Source organism: Mobula hypostoma, chromosome 11, assembly GCF_963921235.1.
Source record: "Mobula hypostoma chromosome 11, sMobHyp1.1, whole genome shotgun sequence".
In the NCBI taxonomy this organism is placed as follows: domain Eukaryota; kingdom Metazoa; phylum Chordata; class Chondrichthyes; order Myliobatiformes; family Myliobatidae; genus Mobula; species Mobula hypostoma.
This window is the reverse complement of record NC_086107.1, coordinates 14,110,616-14,133,517: the sequence shown is the minus strand read 5'-3', so window position 1 is coordinate 14,133,517 and position 22,902 is coordinate 14,110,616. Positions and strand designations below refer to the sequence as shown.

Sequence of the window (22,902 nt, the reverse complement as noted above, 5' to 3'; positions counted from 1 at the left end):
TCCTCCACATCAACCTGGCAGGGATGGAGAGCGCGCTCGGGAGCAGTCTGTCACTGGATCGAACTCGAGAACTTCCGTTCCAGAGCCCAGCGCTGAAACATACGATTCTTAAGTATTTTATATGCATAGAAAGGTAAAATATATACTATCTCTAAGACAAACGCTTGACTAACTGACGCTAAATAATATCGGATGTACCTGTTCCAACTTACTAAGAGTACTTCCAGGTTTTTTTCGATCCCGATCCACGATAACCTACGCACATCCTCCCGTATACTTTAAATCATCTCTAGATTACTCATAATACCTGGTACAATGTAAATGTCATGTAAAATAGTTGTTATACTGCATTGTTTAGAGAATAATGACAAGAAAAAAAAGTCTGTACATGTTCGAGCAACAAGAGCTGGAAGAGCACTTCCAGGTTTTCTTGATTCGCGGTTGGTTGAATTCGTGCATGCGGAACTCACGGATAAGGAAGGACCGACTGTATATATTATTATGTCATTAAGTCATTATGTACTTTGTCCTAATGAAATGTACATTGGTGTTAGTAATGGTTTATAATTGCCATGTCAATGGCCTGAATGGACTACCTCTATTCCTATGTCTTATGATCTTATTCCACGATTTAGCATGCTTTGTAGTGATTTCAACTTACTTTAAAGACAAGTTTGCCAGCAAAATAGAGGAAGGTCACAATTCGTCCCCAGTTCAAGTCTTCCGCAGTTAATATCTTCACAGCTACTTGATGTAATATGTCTCGGATGTCGTCAACGGGAATTACATCGATTACACTAGCATCAGAAAACATTAAAGTGAAGTGTAGTTATTTGTAGATAACTAATCACACCTGCAGATGTAATTTTTAAGCCAAAGCAGGAAACACATTGAAAACCTTTCAAAAGATTTTCTGCATTTGCAGACTCAATTACCTGCTAAATTCCTTCAGATTAGATGGTTAAGACAGGATACAAGATCATCGCCACCTTTAGTTAGTTTAGACAATATAACAGCAAGGAGGTAATGATACAACTGCAAATACATTTGTTAGGTTTCAGTAGAGTACTGTTCACGATTCTACTCAATACATAAGGAGAATATCTATTCAACACAGAATCACGTTTATTGTCACTAATAAGCTGTGAAATTTGTTGTTTTGTAGCAGCAGTACAGTGAAATACGTAATATATAAATTACAATAAGATATACAGTATATTTTTTCTGTTTTAACACTATTTTAATCTATTCAATATATAATATTGAATAGATTAAAATTCAATTCAATTATACATTTATTCATATATTTACACTATATATATATATATATATATACACACACACATACTGTAATTGATTTACTAATTTATTTTTCTCTTTCCATATTATTTGTCTGTCTTTGATATAAATCATGAATGTCATATGCTGTTGATCGTGTCTTTTTCTTCCATCAATTTGCCCCATCTCTGCAAGAGGGGGCCTGATCAGAGGGGATGACGAGACGGCCAACAGGGATGAGGTCCAGCACCTGGCCACATGGTATGCCAACAACAACCTGGCCCTTAACACCCAGAAGACAAAGGAGATCATTGCGGACTTCAGGCATGCTAGGAGCCACACTCACGTCCCCATCTACATCAACGGAGCTGTAGTGGAACATGTATCAAGCTTCAAATTCCTTAGTGTCCACATTTCCGAGGATCTCACCTGGTCCCTGAACTCCTCCATCCTGATCAAAAAGGCACAACAGCACCTTTATTTCCTGCGGAGCATCAAGAAAGCTCACCTCTGTCCCAGAATACTGATTTGACTTTTACTGCCGTACCAATGAAAGCATAGTCACCAACTGCATCTCAGTGTGGTATGGCAATTGTCCCGTTTCGTACCGTAAAGCACTCCAGCATGCGGTGAAAACTGCCCAGCGGATTATCGGCACCCAATTGCCCACCGTTGAGAACATCTACCATAAACGCTGCCTGAGCAGGGTGAAAAGCATTATCAGAGATGCATCTCACCCTAACCATGGACTTTTTACTCTTCTCCCATCCAGTAGGCTCTACAGGAGCCTCCGCTCCCGCACCAGCAGGCACAGGAAGAGCTTCTTCCCTGAGGCTGTGACCCTGCTGAACCTCACATCACAGCGCTAAACAGTACTGCACCCATATTGTACTGTCTCGGTACTTTTATATTTGTGTGCTGTAGCACTTACTTGTTATTCGCAGTTATTTTGTAAATAACACTATTCTTTGCATTTCTGGTTAGATGCTAACTGCATTTCATTGGCTTTGTATCTGTACTTGGCACAATGACAATAAAGTTGAATCTATTCTAAATCTAATCTAACCTAATCAGATGTTGGAGCTTCTCTTTCCTCAGTACGTGTCAGAAATTCCAGCTGCCTTTTCCTAATTGATGATATCAGTTCTCTTCTTATTCCAGCTTTTTGTAACACTTCCTCATTTGCTACTCTGTCCTTCCACCATATTTTCTTCATTCTTCTCAAGAACCACATTTCCACAGCTTCAAGCTCTCCCTCATTTTGCTTAGAAATTGTGTAACATTTGCTTCCATACGTTCGTGTGGAATGAACATAGCGCCACAATACTGAGTTTTGTACCCATAGAAATTAGATTATTCTTTAGTATCTTGGTCAAGAACTCAAATGTGTATTTAACAATCCTCCTAACTTCAACATCAATCCTACCATCAGATATTATCATGCTCCCTTAGTGTCTCATCTTCTGTGTTTGTTTAATTGCCCACTTTCCGTTCACATTTCTGTATTTCTTTCTCCTTTGTGACAACTATACATTTGGTTTACTTGGAGCTGACGATCAATCCTCTCTTTGTACTTCCTTCAATGACTTTCTCTAGTTTTTCTTGGAACCTCTCTTTAGAAGTAGCTGACAGCACTATGGCATCAATGTATCGTAGGTTGCTCAAACTGTATTCACCAATTATATAACGACATTTTGATAATAAATTTACTTTGAACTTTATTTTTAATTTTGCTTCCAGTCTGGTTCTGATAAGGCCACCAAGCAACCTGAAGATTTTGCCACAATTGAAACAGGATGTATTGGCCTTGTTCGAGAGGTGCTTCCACTGTTTAGAGTGGGCATCTTTGTCCTCTCAGCACAAATATATTGGTTTATCAATATATTAGAACCTCCCTGATACATCACATGTACATTCTTCCCACGCGAGGCACTACTTCAAGAAGACATCTATCATCAGAGATGCCCACCATCTCAAAGAATGTGTCAATGTTAGCCGATATATAACTACAAAATTTCTCATTAGAAAGCAAAAGGAGGTTAAGTCTCCACAGAGGCCGTTCTCTAATGTTTAAAGGAAAACATAGGTCCAGTTTCACGGGCCAGTGATCAGATATAACTATAGCAGTGTATTCAATTTGTCTAATCATAGGTATCAAGGAATTATCTATAAAGAAATAGTCTAGCCTGGAATAGGAGTGGTGAACATGAGAGAAGAAAGAGAATTGCCTAACTGATGGATTCAAAAATCTCCAAGGATCCATATAACCATTTTGTTGCATAAACATCGAGAAGGCCTTTGCCATACCAGAAAATGTTCCCCTAGGGCAAGACCTATCAAGCAGTGGGTCAATAGCACAGTTCAAATCTCTGGAAAAGATTAGCTTATGTGTATTCAGGTTAGGTATTAATGACAAAACCCTATTTGCAAATTGGACATCGTCCCAATTAGGAGCATAAACATTTACCAAAATAACAGGTATCTGAAAGAGAGAGCCAGAGACTATAATAAAGCGACCATTAGGGTCACTGATTACATCAGATGGTGTGAACTGCATTCTTTTGGTGATTAATATTGCCACCCCCCTGGACCTACTATTAAATCTGGAATGAAAAACCTGACTAATCCATGCTTTACGAAGTCTATTATGGTCCTCCACTCTTAAATGTGTCTCTTGTAGAAATAGTATGTCTGCTTTTAATTGTTTCAGATGAGAGAAAACTTTAGCTCTTTTAACCGACCATTGAGCCCCTTTACATTCCAAGAAATAAACCTCACAGGGCGGCCTCCATCAGCTGCACTCATGTTAACCATATCAAAAGACACACAGGGCCTACAATCCAAAACAGTGCGAGGGTATAAGTTGCACACAATAACGCACAATGAAAAGAAAGTCTGATCAATCTGTAACACACAAAAGAATAAACTGCCATGGTAATCCCCCAAAACACTCCCCCCACCCCTTTACACAAACAAAGAAACCCAATTAACCCCCGAAGCCTAGATCTACCTCCCCAATTGAGGATGATCGCAGGCAGTACCCAACAAAAAACTTCCAAGGCGTTCCCCATACAACCCAACTTTCAATCTAATCTAGGGTGGCTCCCCTCCTTAAAATTTATCCTATCACTTATACTACCTTTAATATAACATATAGGCTAAAGATAACACAGGTCAAGCTAAGCATTAAAAACAAAAAAAAACACACTGGGCAACTTAAACACCCGAGATATAAATCCCAAATATTTACATTTTGCTGGTTGAAAGTTTTTGTTAATCAGTTTCGGCAACATAGCAGTTCCACCCGATCGCGTTCCACAAATTAAACTGGAAAAAATGAACAAAGAAGTGGATTGTGAAAATTAACAGTTTGCTTCGGCATGAGGCCCCTTCAATGCTGCACGAATAACCTAACAAAAAGTCATTGCTCTTCTCGTTCTTCTTCTCCCCAGTGCGAATGGTAAAACTCTTTGGCCGCCTCTGGTGTATCAAAATAATGCTTTTTACCTTCATGTACGACCCGGAGCTGGGCGGGATACAAGAGGCCGAACCTGACCCCTTTCCCGTAAAGCAGGGATTTCACCTCCTTGAAAGCTGCTCATTTTTTATCCAGCTCCGCACTAAAATCTTCATTAAAAAACGCGCGGTGTCCGCGGAAATACAGCTCCTGCTTCCGTCTGTTGATGATGCGTTGCTTATCTTGAAAGGAGTGAAAGCAAACCAGGAACGTTCTTGGTCTCGTTTGCTTGGCTCCAGAGACACCGGATGGTTTATGTCCGACTCGATGAGCACGCGAAAGTACGAGAGGACTTGGGAAAAAATCTGCCCCCAGCACTTCGTCAAAAAACTCGGTCATAAATTTAACAGGGTCCGAACCTTCCAAATTTTCAGGAATGCCGACCACTCTCAAATTGGATCTCCGCGACCGATTTTCGAGGTCATCTAGCTTTCCCTTCAGAACTGCGTTTTCGCTCTGCAACGCTGCAATGGCGGCTTCGGCGCTCACCAGTCAGTCACTGTAATCATTCAGGCCGTCTTCAACCCCACGAATGCGTTCGTCGTGTGTCTCGTAAGCAGACATAATTTGTTCCATGGTAGCAGTCACTGGTGATAAAGCATCTTCAAGTTCTCTTTTTAGGGCAGAATGCACCGCTTGCGTCATGTCAGTAATAAGTACTAAACGAAGCCTCTCCAAGTCATCGGGTAGGGCAGGTCTGGGACCAGCTCCAGCAGCGTGCAACGGCGCCATTACTGTAACATCCGCCTTCTTGCTCGAGGCTTCGCCATCTTTTTCCCCAGCTTTACTTCGAAGGTACATTCTACTTGCCATTTCAATGTCCAGCTATGTCCCGCGTTGTTCACAATGGTAAGTATCCAGTTATCTCGAGCATACGGCAAAGATAAACAGGTAGATTTTCAATAAAAATCGGGAGCCACACTCACACGCACCGACTCACTCCATACTCGACCCTAGTGATTGCTGCTTATCTTAATCATTGTTGCTGCTACTACTTCGCTTTTCATTGCATCTGTGCTTACATGTACAATGCACATGACAATAAACTTGACTTTGATAACTTCTCAGTGCCACTGCCAATGCTCTTAGCATACATTCAAGAGTCACTGGCCAGAGTTTCCTAGAAATTGTGCTGTCCCTTTAACCTGCTCCAAGATCAATCTAACCCTTCCCTCCAACATAGATCTCCATTTTTTTTCCCACCAACGTGCCCATCTAGGAGTCTCTTAAATGCCCCTAGCGTATATGCCTCTACCACCAACCCTGGCTGCACGCTCACATATCTACAACTCTCTGAATAAACAAGATTGCCTCTGATATCGCCCTATACTCTCCTCCAATCACCTTAAAATTATGCCCTCTTGTATTAGCCATTTCTGCCCTGTGAAATAACCTCTGGCTGTCCACTTGACCAATGCCTCGTCTGATCTTGTACACCTCTATGAAGTCACCAAATTCCAAAGAGGCATGGGTTAGGGTTGGTAAGCAATGGGGATGCTGTGTTGGCACTGGAGCAGAGCGAGATTTGTGTGCTGCTCAATGCAATCTTCATTCATTTGGTTTCAAAGTTGAAAGTAAATTCAGTATCAAAGTACGTATTAGTCACCATGTAGAACCGCAAGATTCATTTTGTTGCAGGTATACTCAAGAAATCCATAATGGAATAATAACCATAATAGAATCAATAAAAGACCATTTGTTTTTTGTTCAGACAACAAACTGTGCAAATACAAAAAGAAAGAAATAATAACAAATAAATAAGCAATAAGTATTGAGATGATGTAATGAAGAGTCCTTGAAAGCGAGTCCCTTGGTTATGGGAACATAACAATGATGGGGCAAGTGAGGTTGAGTGAAGTTATCCCCTTTGGTTCAAGAGCCTCATGGTTGAGGGGTGATAACTGTTCCTGGACCTGGAGATGTGGGTCCTGAGGCTCTTGTACCTTCCTTCTGATGGCAGCAGTGAGAGGAAATAATGTCCTGGGTTGTGGGGATCCCTGATGATAGATTCTGCTTTCCTGCCTCAATGCTTTGTGTAGATGTGCACAATGGTGGGGAGGGATTTACCCATGATGGACTGAGCTGTATCTACTACTATTTGTAGAATTTTTCATTAAAGGCCATTGATGTTTCCATACCAGGCCAGTCGATATACTCTCCAACACACATTTATAGAAGTTCGTCAAGGTTTTAGATGCCATGCTGAATCTTTGCAAACTCCTAATGAAGTAGAGGGGCTGCCAGGCTTTCTTTGTAATTGCACTTACATGCTCGGCCCAGGGCAGATCCTCTAAATTAATAACACCAATAAATTTAAAGCTACTGACCCTCTCCACCTTTCATCCTCCGATGATGAGTGGCTCATGGTTGTCTGGCTTCCTCCTCCTAAGATCAATAATCAGCTCCTTGGTCTTGTTAGCACTGAGTGAGAGGTTGTAGTTATGGCACCACTCAGCCAGATAGTCAATCTCCCTCCCGCATGCTGATTCGTTCCACAACAGTGATGTCATCAGCAAACTTCAACATGGCTTTGGAGCTGTGCTTAGCCACAGTGTAAAGCGAGTAGAGCAGGGAGCTAAACACACAGCCTTTTGGTGCACCTCTGCTGACGAGATCGTGGAGGAGAGGCTGTTGCCAATCTGAACTGACTGAGGTCTGCAAGTGAGGAAATCTAGGATCCAATTGCACAAGGCGATATTGAGGCCAACAGCTTGGAGCTTATTGATTACTTCTGAGGGGATGATGGTATTGAATGGAGCTGTAGTTGATAAAGAGCATCCTGATGTACATACCTCTGCTGTCCAGATGTTCCAGGGTTAAGTGAAGGGCCAAGGAGATAGCATCTGCTGTGGACCTGTTGCTCCAGTAGGTAAATTGGAGCAGATCAAAGTCACTTCTCTGGCAGGAGTTGATATGTTTCATCACCAATCTCTCAAAACACTTCATCACTCTGGATAGTGATTGAGACAGGTTACCTCGTTCTTCTTAGGCATCGGTATAGTGAAGCCTGCTGGAAGCAGGTGAGTACCTCAGACTGCCGAAGAGTCACAAAATTACACATTTCCCTGTATGTTTCAATGCACATGTAACAAATAAAGCTAATCTTATCTTTAAAAACGTGTTAAGTCGGTTACTACGAAGCAATAAAGTAAATGCTTATGTCTACATTGCTGTTACTTACTGTTGAAGTTCAGTATTTTTGTTCAACTCATCCCCAATCTTCTTTAAGCTTTTACATATCTCCTTAATGCCAGGCTCATTAATCTCACTCTCGACCCCTCCAACATCCTCTGGGCTTAGCAGCACTTCTGGATTCTCTTCCTGGATTGTCTCCAGAACAAACCTGCACAAAGATTTTTTAAAAAAATGAGCGAGGTGTTCTGTAACATTCTAACACCCCTTTGGTATGCATGATGTCCCATTTTTTTCATCCTCCTGTATTACCGCAGTAGCTATTTTGAAGAACAATGGGAACTCTTCACTAGTACAGAGGAGATGTCAGGGGTAAGTTTTTTTTACACAGAGAGTGGTGAGTGCGTGGAATGGGCTGCCGGCGGCGGCGGTGGTGAAGGTGGAAACGATAGGGTCTTTTAGGAAACTCCTGGATGGCTCCCTGGAGCTTAGAAAAATAGAGGTCTATGGGTAAAGCCTAGGTAGTTCTAAGGTAAGGACATGTTTGGCACAGCTTTGTAGGCCGAAGGACCTGTATTATGCTGTAGGTTTTCTATGTTTCTATGTTTCTAGTGCAAGATGCATTTTTGAAATAGTTAATGCTGTAACCCATCGACTCCAAGGTTAAACGTGTTGTGTATTCAGAGATGCTCCTCTGCATACCATCGTTGTAGCACGTGGCTATTTGACTTACTGTCGCCTTCCTGTCAGCTTGAACCAGTCTGGCCATTCTCCTCCAACCTGTTTCATTAACAAGGCATTTGTCACCCGCAGAACTGCCACTCACTGGATTTTTTTTTTGTTTTTCACACCATTCTCCACAAATTTTAGGGACTGTTGTGAGTGAAAATCCCTGGAGATCAGCAGATTCTGAGGTACTCAAACCACCCCATCTGGCACCAACAATCATTCTACAATTTGTTTCTTTGGCACCTTCTTCATGAGAAGTATAACAGTAGATACAGCATATTAACACATTTCAACAAGATTCTGAAAGTTTGAGCACGGTAGAACTTTTCTCTTCAGAGCAACAGAGCATGAGAGGCAACTTGATTGAGGTGTATAAGTTTATAAGGGGGACAGCCAGAGTGGACAGGGCAGCAATGCAGTAGACATCCTTTTTAGGGTGAGTGAAGGAAAGATTAGAGGAGATGTCACAGGTAGGTTTTTATTTTACACAGAGTGATAAGTGCCTGGTATGCACTGCCAGGGGTGGTGGTAGAGCCTGATAGATTAGGGACATTTAAGAGACTCTTAGACAGGTACATGGGTGAAAGTGGGTTCTGTAGGTGGGAAGGGCTAGAATGATCATGGAGTAGGTTAGAAGATCGGCAAAACATCATGGGCTGTACAGTTCTATGGTCTAGCATGTTATAACTCCCTCAGCTTGTAAAAATCTCAGCTTGTAAAAACCTCAAGATTTGCATTTTAAAAGAATTAAAGTTGTTGTTCATAGAAGTTATTGATGGTTAAGTCTATGAGGAGATCGACAGATCCAAGACCATTAGTGCTTTTCACTGCATTCTCAGTCTTCCAACAGAAAGCAAGAGCAACCACGTTGTTACAGTAATTCTGCTTCATTAACTGATTAGCAAAGAAAATCAAATTGTAAAATAAAACAAGTTACAAACCTTCGCATGATAGCTCCTGATTGTCTGCGTAAAGTTTCATTGTTCGAGCCTGAAAATAAACACATATAAGAACATTGCAATCTCTATAGATAGATGACATGGATTATATCACCAGTGGTTATAGGAGTTGAAAACAACTTATGGTGGGATTCCAAGGACAATATGAATATAAATATACCAGGACTCTTTTGTTTTTGTGTTTTATCTTCTATATCCTTTGCTTGTTTTTTTTGCCATTAGTGTGATTTTTTTTTGCACATGGTGGGGGGGGGGTGTTTGATGTTTTCCTTTGTACGGGTTCCAGAGTTTTTGTTGTTTTGTGGCTGTCTGTGGAGAAGATGAATCTCAGGGTTATTTACTGCATACGAACTTTGCTAATATATGTACTTTGAACTTTGAACAATATTCATGGTACGGGATACATCCCCATTTCTGGAGATAGTGTGGTTATTACCCTTAATGAGAATCACATGCATTTGGATGTACAAGGTTCAGCGACACGTTGAAAAGCATCCAGTGAAATTCAACACCACTAATCTTGTGGTAATACAACAATGGATATCGCGCAGTGCTGACTGAAGCAGGGAAGGATATCCCGAGTACATCCATCCCATTTGGCCCCACACACCCCAAATTCTTCCCTTATTCCCAGCAGACAGAAGGTACAAAAGTATGAAAGCACGTCCCAAGGCTGTCATAGGCTATTGAATAGTTCCTTCGTACAATAAGATGGATTCTTGACCTCACAATCTATCTTGTTACGATAAGCAACACACACAAAGTGCTAGGGGAGCTCAGCAAGTCAGGCAGCATCTACGGAAATGAATAAACAGTTGACATTTCTGGTCAAGACCCTTCACCAGGACTGGAAAGGAATGGGGAAGAAGCCAGAATAAGAAGGTTCGGGGGGAGGTGAAGGGGAGAAGTACAAGCTAGAGGGGGATAGGTGAAGCCAGGTAGGTGGGGGAGAGGAGGATGAATTGACTTTTCTTCCATAGATGCTGCCTGAGTTCCTGCAGCATCTTGTGTTTATTGCTCTGTATTTGCTGCATCTGCAGATTCTCTTGTGTTTATACCTCGCAATGATCTTGCAAGACATTACTCTATATTCTATATTCAGTTATCATTTTACCATACACTATGTCATGGGAAAGCAGTACAGTAGCCTATTGGTTAGTGTAACTAGGGTGCAATTCCTGCCATTGTCTGTAAGGAGTTTGAACGTTCTTCCCACGTCTGCATGGGCTTCTTTAAGGTGCCCTGGTTTCCTCCCATAGTCCAAAAATATACCGGTTAGGGTTAGTAGGTTGTGGGCGTTACTTTAGTCTGGGAAGCATGGTGACGCTTGCAGCTGCCCCCAGCACATATTTGGACCATGCTGGTCATCGGCACAAACAACACATTTCACTGTCAGTTTCAATATTTCAATGTTTAGCTGACAAGTAAAGATGATCTTAATCTGATCAATGCACTGTGCAAGGATTTGATCTATGTCAACAGTATGCACTGCACCTTGGTAACATGTGACAATAATAAACCAGTTCCGATCAAGTTAATAGAGTTAAAGTGAATCTATTAAATCCTTACTTTTGGAGAGAAATATAAAAAAATGTTTCCATGAACCACGTACAATCATCTGTCAGGATCTGCAGTATCTGCCTTATGTACCCAGCAGAGCTGACTATTTGAAGGGAGACCACCTCAACACCAACTGTTTGGCAAAGAAAGCAAAGCAGCGTCTCCACTTCCTGAGGAGACTGAAGTCAGCAAGGCTCCCTCCCACAGTTCTAACCAAATTTTACAGGGACACCATTGAGAGTGTCTCGACCAGCCGCACCACCGTCTGCTATGCAAATTGTTAGGCATCTGACTGCAAGTCCTGCCAGTCCCTGCAGGGACTGTGAGAGGATTATTAGGGTTTCTCTTCCATCCATCTGAGATATCTATCTGGAGTGCTCTGTACCCAGGACCCTAGCATTGTCAATTATCTCTCCCATTTGTCCAACAGTCTCTTTGACACTCTACCATCAGACAGGAGGTACCATAGTATGAAGACAAGAACTGCTAGGATGGGAAACAGCTTCTTCCCCAGGCCGTAAGACTGCCAAACTTCCTGCCACCACCCAGAGTTCATCATCTATGAAACACCAGGAGCGTTATACTGTTAATTTTTTAACTTGTGTCTCAAATGCACCTTATTACCTGTGGCAATATTACTTTCTGTGTTGCGTGCGTGTAAGTCAGATGAACAGTGTTGTGCACCTTGGTCTGGAGGAATGTTGACAAGCAAGAGAAAATCTGCTGATGCTGCAAATCCAAGCAAAAAACACACACACACACACACACACACACACACACACAAAATGCTGGAGGAACTCAGCAGGTCAGGCAGCATCTGCAGAAAAGAGCAGAGTCCAGGCTGTGCTCTTCTCCACAGATGCTGCCTGACCACCTGAGTTCCTCCAGCATTGTGTGTCTGGAGGAATGTTGTTACGTTTGGCACGTGCATGGTTCAATGACATTAAACTGAACTTGACCTTGAACAGTGATGTGCAGTACTGTCTGCACAGCATTTTAGGCCCATGTCAATGTGATTCTCAAATGTTCTGCTGGTCAATCAATGCAAAGGGGATTAAAAAGAGGGAACAAACAGTGACCGATTGTTACAGTAAGGCATTGTTCGGAAACATTAACTCCACAGTTGTTGTCTGCCCTGTTGCTGCTTTTTCTGGTTGTATTTCTGCTTTCCCCAATGATGTCTAAATCCCAGCAATAAGCGTAACAAAAAGAAAGTCACGTTATTCAAATACTTTCAGAATGTTGGCCAATCGTGCAACCGTTCATGTGTCATGATATGCCACCAGGTCACAATATGCAAAATTAAGATTTTGAATTTTAAAAGAACTTCCGGTTCCAGAAAATACAGTATTTAATGTCATTCTTGATGTCCGCAGGCCAAGAGAGGACGAAGTGCAAGAACTTACGTCAGTGTGCACTTAGGCCAACATCCATGAGCATGCTCTGAAGAGAAGGTGGAAGGAAGTTGGTGAATGGCATTAGCGAGAAGAACAGAGGCCTACAGCACAGAAACAGGCCCTTCAACACAATTCATCCAAGATGTCATGGACTCATAGTCATATAGTACTACAGCACATACAGGCCTTTCGGCCCATCTAGTTCATGCCAAACAATTATTCTGTCCAGTCCCATCAGCCCACCTCGAGACCATAGCTCTTTACACTCCTCCCATCCATGTCCCTCCAAGCTAATCCCATTTGCCTAAATTTGGCAGTCAGATGCCCAGAGGAGGTTCACCAGGCTGATTCCAGAGATGAGGGGGGTTGGACTATGAGGAGAGATTGAGTCGCCTGGGACTGTACTCACTGGAATTCAGAAGAACGAGAGGAGATCTTACACAAACATATGAAATTATGAAAGGGATAGATAAGATAGATGCAGGAAAGTTGTTTCCACTGTAGGTGAGACTAGGACTAGGGGACATAGCCTCAAGGTTTGGGGGAGTAGATTTAGGATAGAGATGTGGAGGAACTGTTTTTTCCCCAGAGAGTGGAGAATCTGTGGAATTCTCTGCCCAATGAAGCAGTGGAGGCTACCTCAGTAAATACATTTAAGATAAGATTGGATAGATTTTTGCATAGCAGGGGAATTAAGGGTTATGGGGAAAAGGCAGGTAGGTGGAGATGAGTCCATGGCCAGATCAGCCATGAGCTTATTGAATGGTGGGCAGACTCGAAGGGCCAAATGACCTACTCCTGCTCCTATTTCTTATGTTCTTGTATCCCTCCCTTTCCTCGTAAGGTAGCTGTCTAAATGCCTTTTGAACATTACGGTCGTATCTGCCTCTACCAGTTCCTCTGGCAGCTCGTTTCAAGTGTGCTTCACCCTCTGTGTGGAAATGTTGCTATTCAGCTCTCATTTTTTTTTTCAAATCTTCCCCGTCTCACATTAAAAGTATGGCCTCTAGTTTTAGACACCTCTCCTCTGGGGAAAAGACTGTGGTCATTCACTTTATCCATGTTCCTCTCCACTCAGTCACCTATGCTCCAAAGAAAAATGTTCCAGTCTGTTCAGCTTCCCCCAATAACTCAAGCTCTTCAGTCCTGATAAATTCTCATGAATCTTTTCTGTATCACTTCCAGTCTAATGGCATCCTTCCCACAGCCGGGCAACTAGAACTACTCCAAGGATGGAAAAGAAGCAGAATTAGACCATTTAAACCTAGGGATCTGCTCCACAATTCAGTAAGATTTTGTCCAATCTTTTAATCACACTCCTGTATTAATCCCATATCTCTAGATTCTCTCAAAACTTATAAATTCATTGAGCTCCATTTTGACGAGAATCAGCGATGGCATCTCCACAACGCCATACATGAGGAAATTTCGCATCCCGCTCTAAAATGAGCAAATCCCTGTTTTGAGGCAGCAGCTCTCAACGTTAGACAATCAAGGGGAAAGGAAGCATCATCTATGATGCATCATCTACAAGGACTGTTAGGGGTCTAGATGGTTTAGAGTTTGTAAAATGTGTTCAGGAAAGTTTTCTAAATCAGTATATAGAGGGACCAACTAGAGGGGATGCAATATTGGATCTCCTGTTAGGAAACGAATTAGGGCAAGTGACGGAAGTCTGTGCAGTGGAGCACTTTGGTTCCAGTGATTATAACGTCATTAGTTTCAATTTGATCATGGACAAGGATAGATCTGGTCCTAGGGTTGAGGTTCTGAACTGGAAGGCCAAATTTGAAGAAATGAGAAAGGATCTAAAAAGCGTGGATTGGGACAGGTTGTTCTCTGGCAAAGATGTGATTGGTAGGTGGGAAGCCTTCAAAGGGGAAATTTTGAGAGTGCAGAGTTTGTATGTTCCTGTCAGGATTAAAGGCAAATTGAATAGGAATAAGGAACCTTGGTTCTCGAGGGATATTGCAACTCTGATAAAGAAGAAGAGGGAGTTGTATGAAATGTATAGGAAACAGGGGGTAAATCAGGTGCTTGAGGAGTATAAGAAGTGCAAGAAAATACTTAAGAAAGAAATCAGGAGGGCTAAAAGAAGACATGAGGTTGCCTTGGCAGTCAAAGTGAAGGATAATCCAAAGAGCTTTTACAAGTATATTAAGAGCAAAAGGACTGTAAGGGATAAAATTGGTCCTCTTGAAGATCAGCGTGGTCGGCTTTGTGTGGAACCAAAGGAAATGGGGGAGATCTTAAATAGCTTTTTTGCGTCTGTATTTACTAAGGAAGCTGGCATGAAATCTATGGAATTGAGGGAATCAAGTAGTGAGACCATGGCAACTGTACAGATTGAAAAGGAGGAGGTGTTTGCTGTCTTGAGGAAAATTAAAGTGGATAAATCCCCGGGACCTGACAGGGTGTTCCCTCGGACCTTGAAGGAGACTAGTGTTGAAATTGCAGGGGCCCTGGCAGAAATATTTAAAATGTCGCTGTTTACGGGTGAAGTGCCGGAGCATTGGAGAGTGGCTCATGTTGTTCCGTTGTTTAAAAAAGGATCAAAAAGTAATCCGGGAAATTATAGGCCGGTGAGTTTAACGTCAGTAGTAGGCAAGTTATTGGAGGGAGTACTAAGAGACAGAATCTACAAGCATTTGGATAGACAGGGGCTTATTAGGGAGAGTCAACATGGCTTTGTGCGTGGTAGGTCATGTTTGACCAATCTGTTGGAGTTTTTCGAGGAGGTTACCAGGAAAGTGGATGAAGGGAAGGCAGTGGATATTGTCTACATGGACTTCAGTAAGGCCTTTGACAAGGTCTCGCATGGGAGGTTAGTTAGGAAAATTCAGTCGCTAGGTATACATGGAGAGGTGGTAAATTGGATTGGACATTGGCTTGATGGAAGAAGCCAGAGAGTGGTGGTAGAGAATTGCTTCTCTGAGTGGAGGCCTGTGACTAGTGGTGTGCCACAGGGATCAGTGCTGGGTCCATTGTTATTTGTCATCTATATCAATGATCTGGATGATAATGTGGTAAATTGGATCAGCAAGTTTGCTGATGATACAAAGATTGGAGGTGTAGTAGACAGTGAGGAAGGTTTTCAGAGCCTGCAGAGGGACTTGGACCAGCTGGAAAAATGAGCTGAAAAATGGCAGATGGAGTTTAATACTGACAAGTGTGAGGTATTGCACGTTGGAAGGACAAACCAACGTAGAACATACAGGGTTAATGGTAAGGCACTGAGGAGTGCAGTGGAACAGAGGGATCTGGGAATACAGATACAAAATTCCCTAAAAGTGTTGTCACAGGTAGATAGGGTCATAAAGAGAGCTTTGGGTACATTGGCCTTTACTAATCGAAGTATTGAGTATAAGAGCTGGAATGTTATGATGAGGTTGTATAAGGCATTGGTGAGGCCGAATCTGGAGTATTGTGTTCAGTTTTGGTCACCAAATTACAGGAAGGATATAAATAAGGTTGAAAGAGTGCAGAGAAGGTTTACAAGGATGTTGCCGGGACTTGAGAAACTCAGTTACAGAGAAAGGTTGAATAGGTTAGGACTTTATTCCCTGGAGCGTGGAAGAATGAGGGGAGATTTGATAGAGGTATACAAAATTATGATGGGTATAGATAGAGTGAATGCAAGCAGGCTTTTTCCACTGAGGCAAGGGGAGAAAAAAACCAGAGGACATGGGTTAAGGGTGAGGGGGGAAAAGTTTAAAGGGAACATTAGGGGGGGCTTCTTCACACAGAGAGTGGTGGGAGTATGGAATGAGCTGCCAGACGAGGTGGTAAATGCGGGTTCTTTTTTAACATTTAAGAATAAATTGGACAGATACATGGATGGGAGGTGTATGGAGGGATATGGTCCGTGTGCAGGTCAGTGGGACTAGGCAGAAAATGGTTCGGCACAGCCAAGAAGGGCCAAAGGGCCTGTTTCTGTGCTGTAGTTTCTATGGTTCTATGGTTCTAATTCAACGAAGTCACAGCTGGGTACGGCAACTGCTCTGCCCATGACCGCCAGAAATTGCAGAGGGTCGTGGACGCAGCTCAGCTCATCACAGTAACCGGCCTCCCCTCCGTGGACTCCACCAATGTTTCTGGCCGCCTTGATAAGGCAGCTAGCATATTCAAAGACCCAATCTGAACATTCTCTCCCATCAGATGGAAAGCAGAGAAGTCTCAAGACATGCTCAAGGACCGCTTCAGCCCCACCGTTATATTTCTAATAAAGCCTCCGTGTACAAGATGGAATCTTGACCTCACAGTCTACCTCATAACTACCTTGCACTTTATTACCTGCCTGCTTGTTTTTTTGCTCGTTTTGCTGTATTTGCTTTCTTGCTGCCATTCTGTTATTGTCGTTGTTTGTGTTGTTCTGTGAACATTTATTTATCTATTGTTTATTGAGATACAGCTCTTTGAGGCACGCTGCCCAGCAATCCCCCGATTTAACCCTGGCCTCATCATGGGACAATTTACAATGACCAATTAACCTACCAACCGGTACGTCTTTGCCCTGTGGGAGGAAACCGGAGCGCTTGGAGGAAACCCATGCAGTCACGGGGAGAACGTACACATGCTTTTATGGCAGCAGCAGGAATTCAACCCGGGTCGCTGGCACTGTAAAGCATTCTGCCAACCACTACCCACCATGCCGCCCCATGGCTGGCACTCTAGGTTGGCATCAGAACGTGTGGCTTCACTTGCAGGCTGCCCCAGCACATCCTCAGGTTACCTTGGCTGTTAACCTAAGTGATGCATTTCAAAGTTCAAAACAAATTTTATTATCAAAGTACATATACAACCCTGAGATTAATTTCTTGTGGGCATACTCAGTAAATCTATAAAATAGTAACTATAACAGGATCAGTGGAAGGTCACCCACCTAGGGCATTGAACAAGAGCACAGAAGACAACAAACTGTGCAAATGCAAATATAGATAACTAGAAAGAAATAGCAAGAATATGAGGTGAAGAGCCCTTGAAAGTGAGTCCACTGGTCGCGGGAATATTTCAATGATGGGGCAAGTGAAGCTGAGTGAAGTTATCCCCTATTATTCAAGGTTGAGGGGTAACTGTTCTTGAACCTGGTGGTGTGAGTCCCGAGGCTCCTGTACCTTCCACCCGATGGCAGCAGCGATTGTGTACACTGTATATGCTTCAATGTACAGTAAATTTTATAAATAAATGAATTTGAATCTGCACGGCACCTTCGCTGTAACTGCAACACCATATTCTGCATCCTGTTATTGGTTTCTACCACCTTGATGAACTGATGCAATGAAATTATCTGTATTGATGGCATGCAGAGTGGGCACATGGCCTTGGACCAGTGACCTGAAGGTCGTGAGTTCAAGCCCCAGCCAAGGCAACGTGTTGTGTCCTTGAGCAAGGCACCTAACCACACATTGCTCTGCGACGACACTGGGTGCCAAGCTGTATGGGTCCTAATGCCCTTCCCTTGGACAACATCGGTGTCGTGGAGAGGGGAGACTTGCAGCATGGGCAACTGCTGGTCTTCCATACAACCTTGCCCAGGCCTGTGCCCTGGAGAGTGAAGACTTGCAGATCCATGGTCTCGCAAGACTAACAGAAGGCATGCAGAACTAAGTTTTTCACCGTACATAAAACGGCCCTTCGGCTCATAATGTTGTGCCAGATCAATTAAATTAGTAATCAAAAGACCAACTAGACTGATCCCTTCTGCCTACACTGTGTCCCTGTCTTCCCATTTCCCTCTCATTCATGTGCCCACACAAACATCTCTTAAAAAAATTCCCAATCTGTCTGCCTTTTCGGCAATTCCAGGCAGCACATTCCCAACCCATCACTCTCTGTGTCAAACAACTTGTCCCTCATAATCACCTTACATACATGCCCTCTGGGAAAATATTTCAACCTTGGGAAAAGTATACTGTCTGTCTACAGCCTCTCATAGTTTTATGAACCTTGGTACATGTGACAATAAAAACCAAGTTAGCAACGCATCTAATTTTTCTCGACTCAAAAGCATAGTTCCTGTTTGAACATTCTCTCTTCGAATGGTAATACCACCATTCCAGTAATCAATCTGGTAAATGTTGATCGCTCTCCTTCTATCACAAGTACATCCTTCTTAGGGCAAAGAGAACAGGTCTACGCACAATAATTCAGGGTGTGGTGCTGACCAGATCTTTTTTTTATTACAGCCAGTAATGCCAAGGAGTAGGAAGAGCAAAGGTGGCAATTATATTACATGAATATGAACTTGAACTGAATTTGCATAGTCGCAATTAAATCAGTTCTATTTATCTTGTCGCAGGATCGTAGAGCACTACAGCACAGAAACAGGCCTGGTGAAGGGTCTCAGCCCGAAACGTCTACTCTACAGCATTGTCCATAGATGCTGCCTAGCCTGCTGAGTTTCTCCAGCATTCAATATGTGTTGTTTAGATTTCCAACATCTACAGGTTTTCTTTTGTTTGTCCTTCAACCCATTTAGTCTATGCCAAACTATTATTCTGCCTAGTCCCATTGGCCTACATTGGGCCCATATTTCTCCACACACCTTCCATCCATGTAATTATCCAAATTTCTCTGAAGTGTTGAAATTGAGCCTGCCTCAAATTCGAGAGTTGTGTGAGCTGGCACCTCACATAACCTTCTAAGTGAAGTTACCCTTTCACCTTTAACCCATGACCTCTAGTTCTAGTCTCACCCAACCCCAGTGGTAAAAACCTGCTTGTATTCACCGTCATGTACAAAATAATTTGTATACCTCTGTTAAATCTTCCCTCGTTCTCCTACGTTCCAGGGGATAAAAAATTGCAAAAGAGAAGGATTGGAACAATTTTACAAACTAAACATCACTGTAAGAGCCAGGATTTATTGCTTACTCCTGATTACCTTCTGACCTCATTGGCCAACTGGGCCACTTTCCAGTGCATCTTAAGAGTCAAATCTCCTTGATTGTTCTGTAGTCACACGTAATGAAGGCACTAGAGATAGCAGATGCTGGAAACTGGAGCAGCACACAAAATGCTGGAGGAACTCAGCAGGGTCGGTCAGCATCTATGGAGAAAAATGGACAGTCGACATTTCAGGTCGAGGCCCTTCAACTAGACTGAGTTTCTCCAGCAGATTGTTTGATGCTCCAGATTCCACCATCCTTTTATCCCATTTTCCTTGGACTGTTACTTTCAATATTCAAGATCCAAAATTGTTTATTGTCATTCTTCAGGGCATGAGTGTAAAGGAGAATGACATGATTGTTACGCCGGATTTGATGCAGCATTAAAAAAAAACCATTAAAAACGACGACAACACAAAAGCACAATGTACAATACATGGCTTTATGACTGGTTTAAAACACATCCTGCTTCGCTGAACAGGTTCCAGATCCAAGCATTTCACAGCAGAATCCGTCCATATAGAATTGACCACGTCTATCCCACTGTAATAGAACATAACTCTTGTATGATACAAGGAACTCTTGACCTCATAATCTACCTCATCATGGCCTTGCACCTTGTCTGCCATAACACTTTTCCTCCAGAACACTAAATTCTGTTATCGCTTCTCCTCAGTACTAAGTTGATTATTAATCATTTCATCATCTGTATGGACTGCAACATGTTTTTCACTGTACATGTTTATCAGTGCATGTGACAATCATAAACCAATCTACAAAATTGAGAATGAATCTTCACAAGACCATAAAACGAAAGAGCAGAATTAGGCCTTTGGGCCCAGCACGTCTGCTCCACCATTCAATCATGACTGATTTAATTTCCTGCTCAATCCCTTTCTCCTGTCTTTTTATGTCAGTCTTCACCTTGGACGATACCAGCAGTAAATCAGAAAGTTTAGAGTGTCAGAATGGTGCAGTTACTATTACTGAGGAGAAGGTGTTCCAGAAGCTGAAAGGCCTGGTGATAAGTCACCTTGTCCAAAGGGACTACACTCTCGGATTCTGAAAGATGTTGCTGAAGAAGATGTGGAGGCATTAGTAGCAATCTTTCAAAAATCATCAACTTCTGGAATGGAGGACAGGAAAATTTCAATTGCCACTTCACACTTTAAGAAGGGAGGGAGGGATAAGACAGGAAATTATAGGCCAGTTAGTCCGACTTCAAGATGTAAGAGTCAATAGACATTAAGGATGAGATTTCTGGGTACTAGGAGGCACATGATAAAATAGGCTGAAGTCAGCATGGTTTCCTTAAAAAGAAATTTTGCCTGACAATTCTCCTGGAATTTGTTAAGGAATAACATGCAGTATAGACAACGGAGTGTAGACAAAGGCAGTGAATGTTGTTGACTTGAATTTTTGTCAAAAGACTATGGGGAAAAGGCAGCAGAATGCGGTTGAGAGGGGAAATAAATCAGCCGTGAAATCAGCCCTGATCCAATGGCAGCGCTACTTGGATGGACTGAATGGCCTTATTCTGCATCAATGTCTTATGATCTTATGGTCCCAGTAACCTCTGAAGCACTTACTAATCAAGAACATATCAACTTCGGCTTTAAAAATACCCAATGATTTGGCCTCCACAGTAGTTAGTTACAACGAATTCCAAAGATGCACCACCCTCTGGATTAAAAAAAACCTCCTCATATTTGTTCGAAAGGGACGTCCTTCAATCCCAAGGCTGTGCTCTCAGGCTGTAGATTCTCCGACTATTGGAAACACCCTCTCCACCAATACTGTATCCAGACCTTTCAATATTCTATCGGTTTCAATAGGATTCCTCCTCATGTTCCTAAACTTCAGCGAATACAGGCCTACAGCCATCTAACTCTACTCACACATTAACCCTTTCATTCGCGGTATAATTCTTGTTAAACCCTCTCTGGAAGCTCCCGGTGCATAAAAATGCCTCAGCATTATATTCTTGCTGTTGTGTACTCGTCCTCTGGAAATCATTGCTCACAGTGCACTTGACGTCCTTACTACCGACACAAGCTGCAGGTTAGGGAATCCCGCGCGAAGGCGCCCAGGTCCCTCTGCAGTCCCAGTTTCCGAATTCGCTCCCCGTTTAGATCTTGTGGGATGTGGAGAGACCGGAACAGACACAGCAAACACACGGTGTAGCCCAGACACCCGAGAAATCTGGATGAAGGGTCTCGGACCCGAAATGCCAACTATCAACTTCTCTTCATGGATGCTGCCTGCCAGAGTTCCCTCGGCATTTTACCAGTCTAGACCAGGTAAGGGGATCAGACTTTTATCCTCGAAGGCCCCAGGCGAACTAGATGAGTTTACCTCCCAGCTGGTGAAATTAATTAATTCCAACCCTATTTAAATATTGAATTTAAAATTACAGAGATTTACAGATAGGAGTCTCAGACATTTGACCCAGTACAGTGGGGTTCCCGGTAACTCTGCTTCATTGCAGAGAGACGGCGGGCTGGCACCGGCAGCAGCCCATACAAGATCTACCCCGTGTCTTGCCCACTGGATTCACTCACCGGGACCCGGCGCTGCCCTCCGATTGTCCCCACTGCCGGACGTCCCATTGAAGCTGGCCATGGTCCGAGCGCGACGGCTTTAACACCAGGAAGCTTCACAAATAACAACTCCTTCCGTGCTGGTCCCTGCGTGAGATCACTTCTCACGTCACCGTACCGAAGGGGAATTTTCACTCTCCGTCCAAACTTAAACTTCGGTAACTCCTGGCCCACCCCACCCCGCCTTCCATTGGCTGCCGGCTCAGGGTTCGGCCCCGGCCTCCCCCGTTTCATTGGCTCACAGAACTGTCAATCAGCAAGCTCTCAAGTCAAGTCCCAACAAGTCAGAAAAAAAACTTGATTTCCAGTTTTTCCAACTGTGCGCGCTCTTCTACACACTGGAAACGAAGGAAATTCAAGATTACTGCGATATATATGAAAAAAATTACAGGGAGGAATAGGTCCTGACAACTGATAAGGAAATAAGAAATCTACAAGAGACTGCAAATGCTGGCATCTAGAGCAACATTCAATACGATGTAGGAACACAGCAGGTCAGGCAGCATCTGTGGAGGGAAACGGACGTTCTAATGACTGGCTGTATAAATGAGGGGCTTTAACCAGAAATGTTGGTTGAATGCCCGAGTTAGTGTGGTCTTTCACTGATTCTATTGTGGTTGTTATTCTATTATAGATTTATTGAGCAGGCCCACAAGAAAATGATTCTCAGGGTTGTGTATGATGACACGTATGTACTTTGTTAATAAACTAACTTTGAACTTTTCTATTTTTCTCCATGTATGTTGTCTAACCCTCTTGAGTTCCTCCAGCTTTTTGCAAGTTGCTGAAGGAAAGAAAGAAGATCGGGATCTAAAAAGATTTGGCCAGCAATGTGCTCAAGCCT

The 22,902-nt window shown here is 42.9% G+C and overlaps 1 protein-coding gene across 1 annotated transcript in view; it reads right to left on the bottom strand.

Moving 5' to 3' along the window:
• Nucleotides 1-22,204, bottom strand: part of zgc:153993 (uncharacterized protein LOC767645 homolog) — a 38,657-nt gene extending 16,453 nt beyond the window's left edge. The window contains exons 1-4 of the mRNA XM_063061699.1: nt 22,020-22,204; nt 9,598-9,646; nt 7,977-8,138; nt 662-797 (exon numbers count right to left, since the gene is read on the bottom strand). Coding sequence (XP_062917769.1) covers nt 662-797; nt 7,977-8,138; nt 9,598-9,646; nt 22,020-22,080 — 408 coding nt within the window. The 5' untranslated portion in view covers nt 22,081-22,204. The remainder of the gene's footprint in view (nt 1-661; nt 798-7,976; nt 8,139-9,597; nt 9,647-22,019) is intronic.
• Nucleotides 22,205-22,902: the final 698 nt, after the last annotated feature.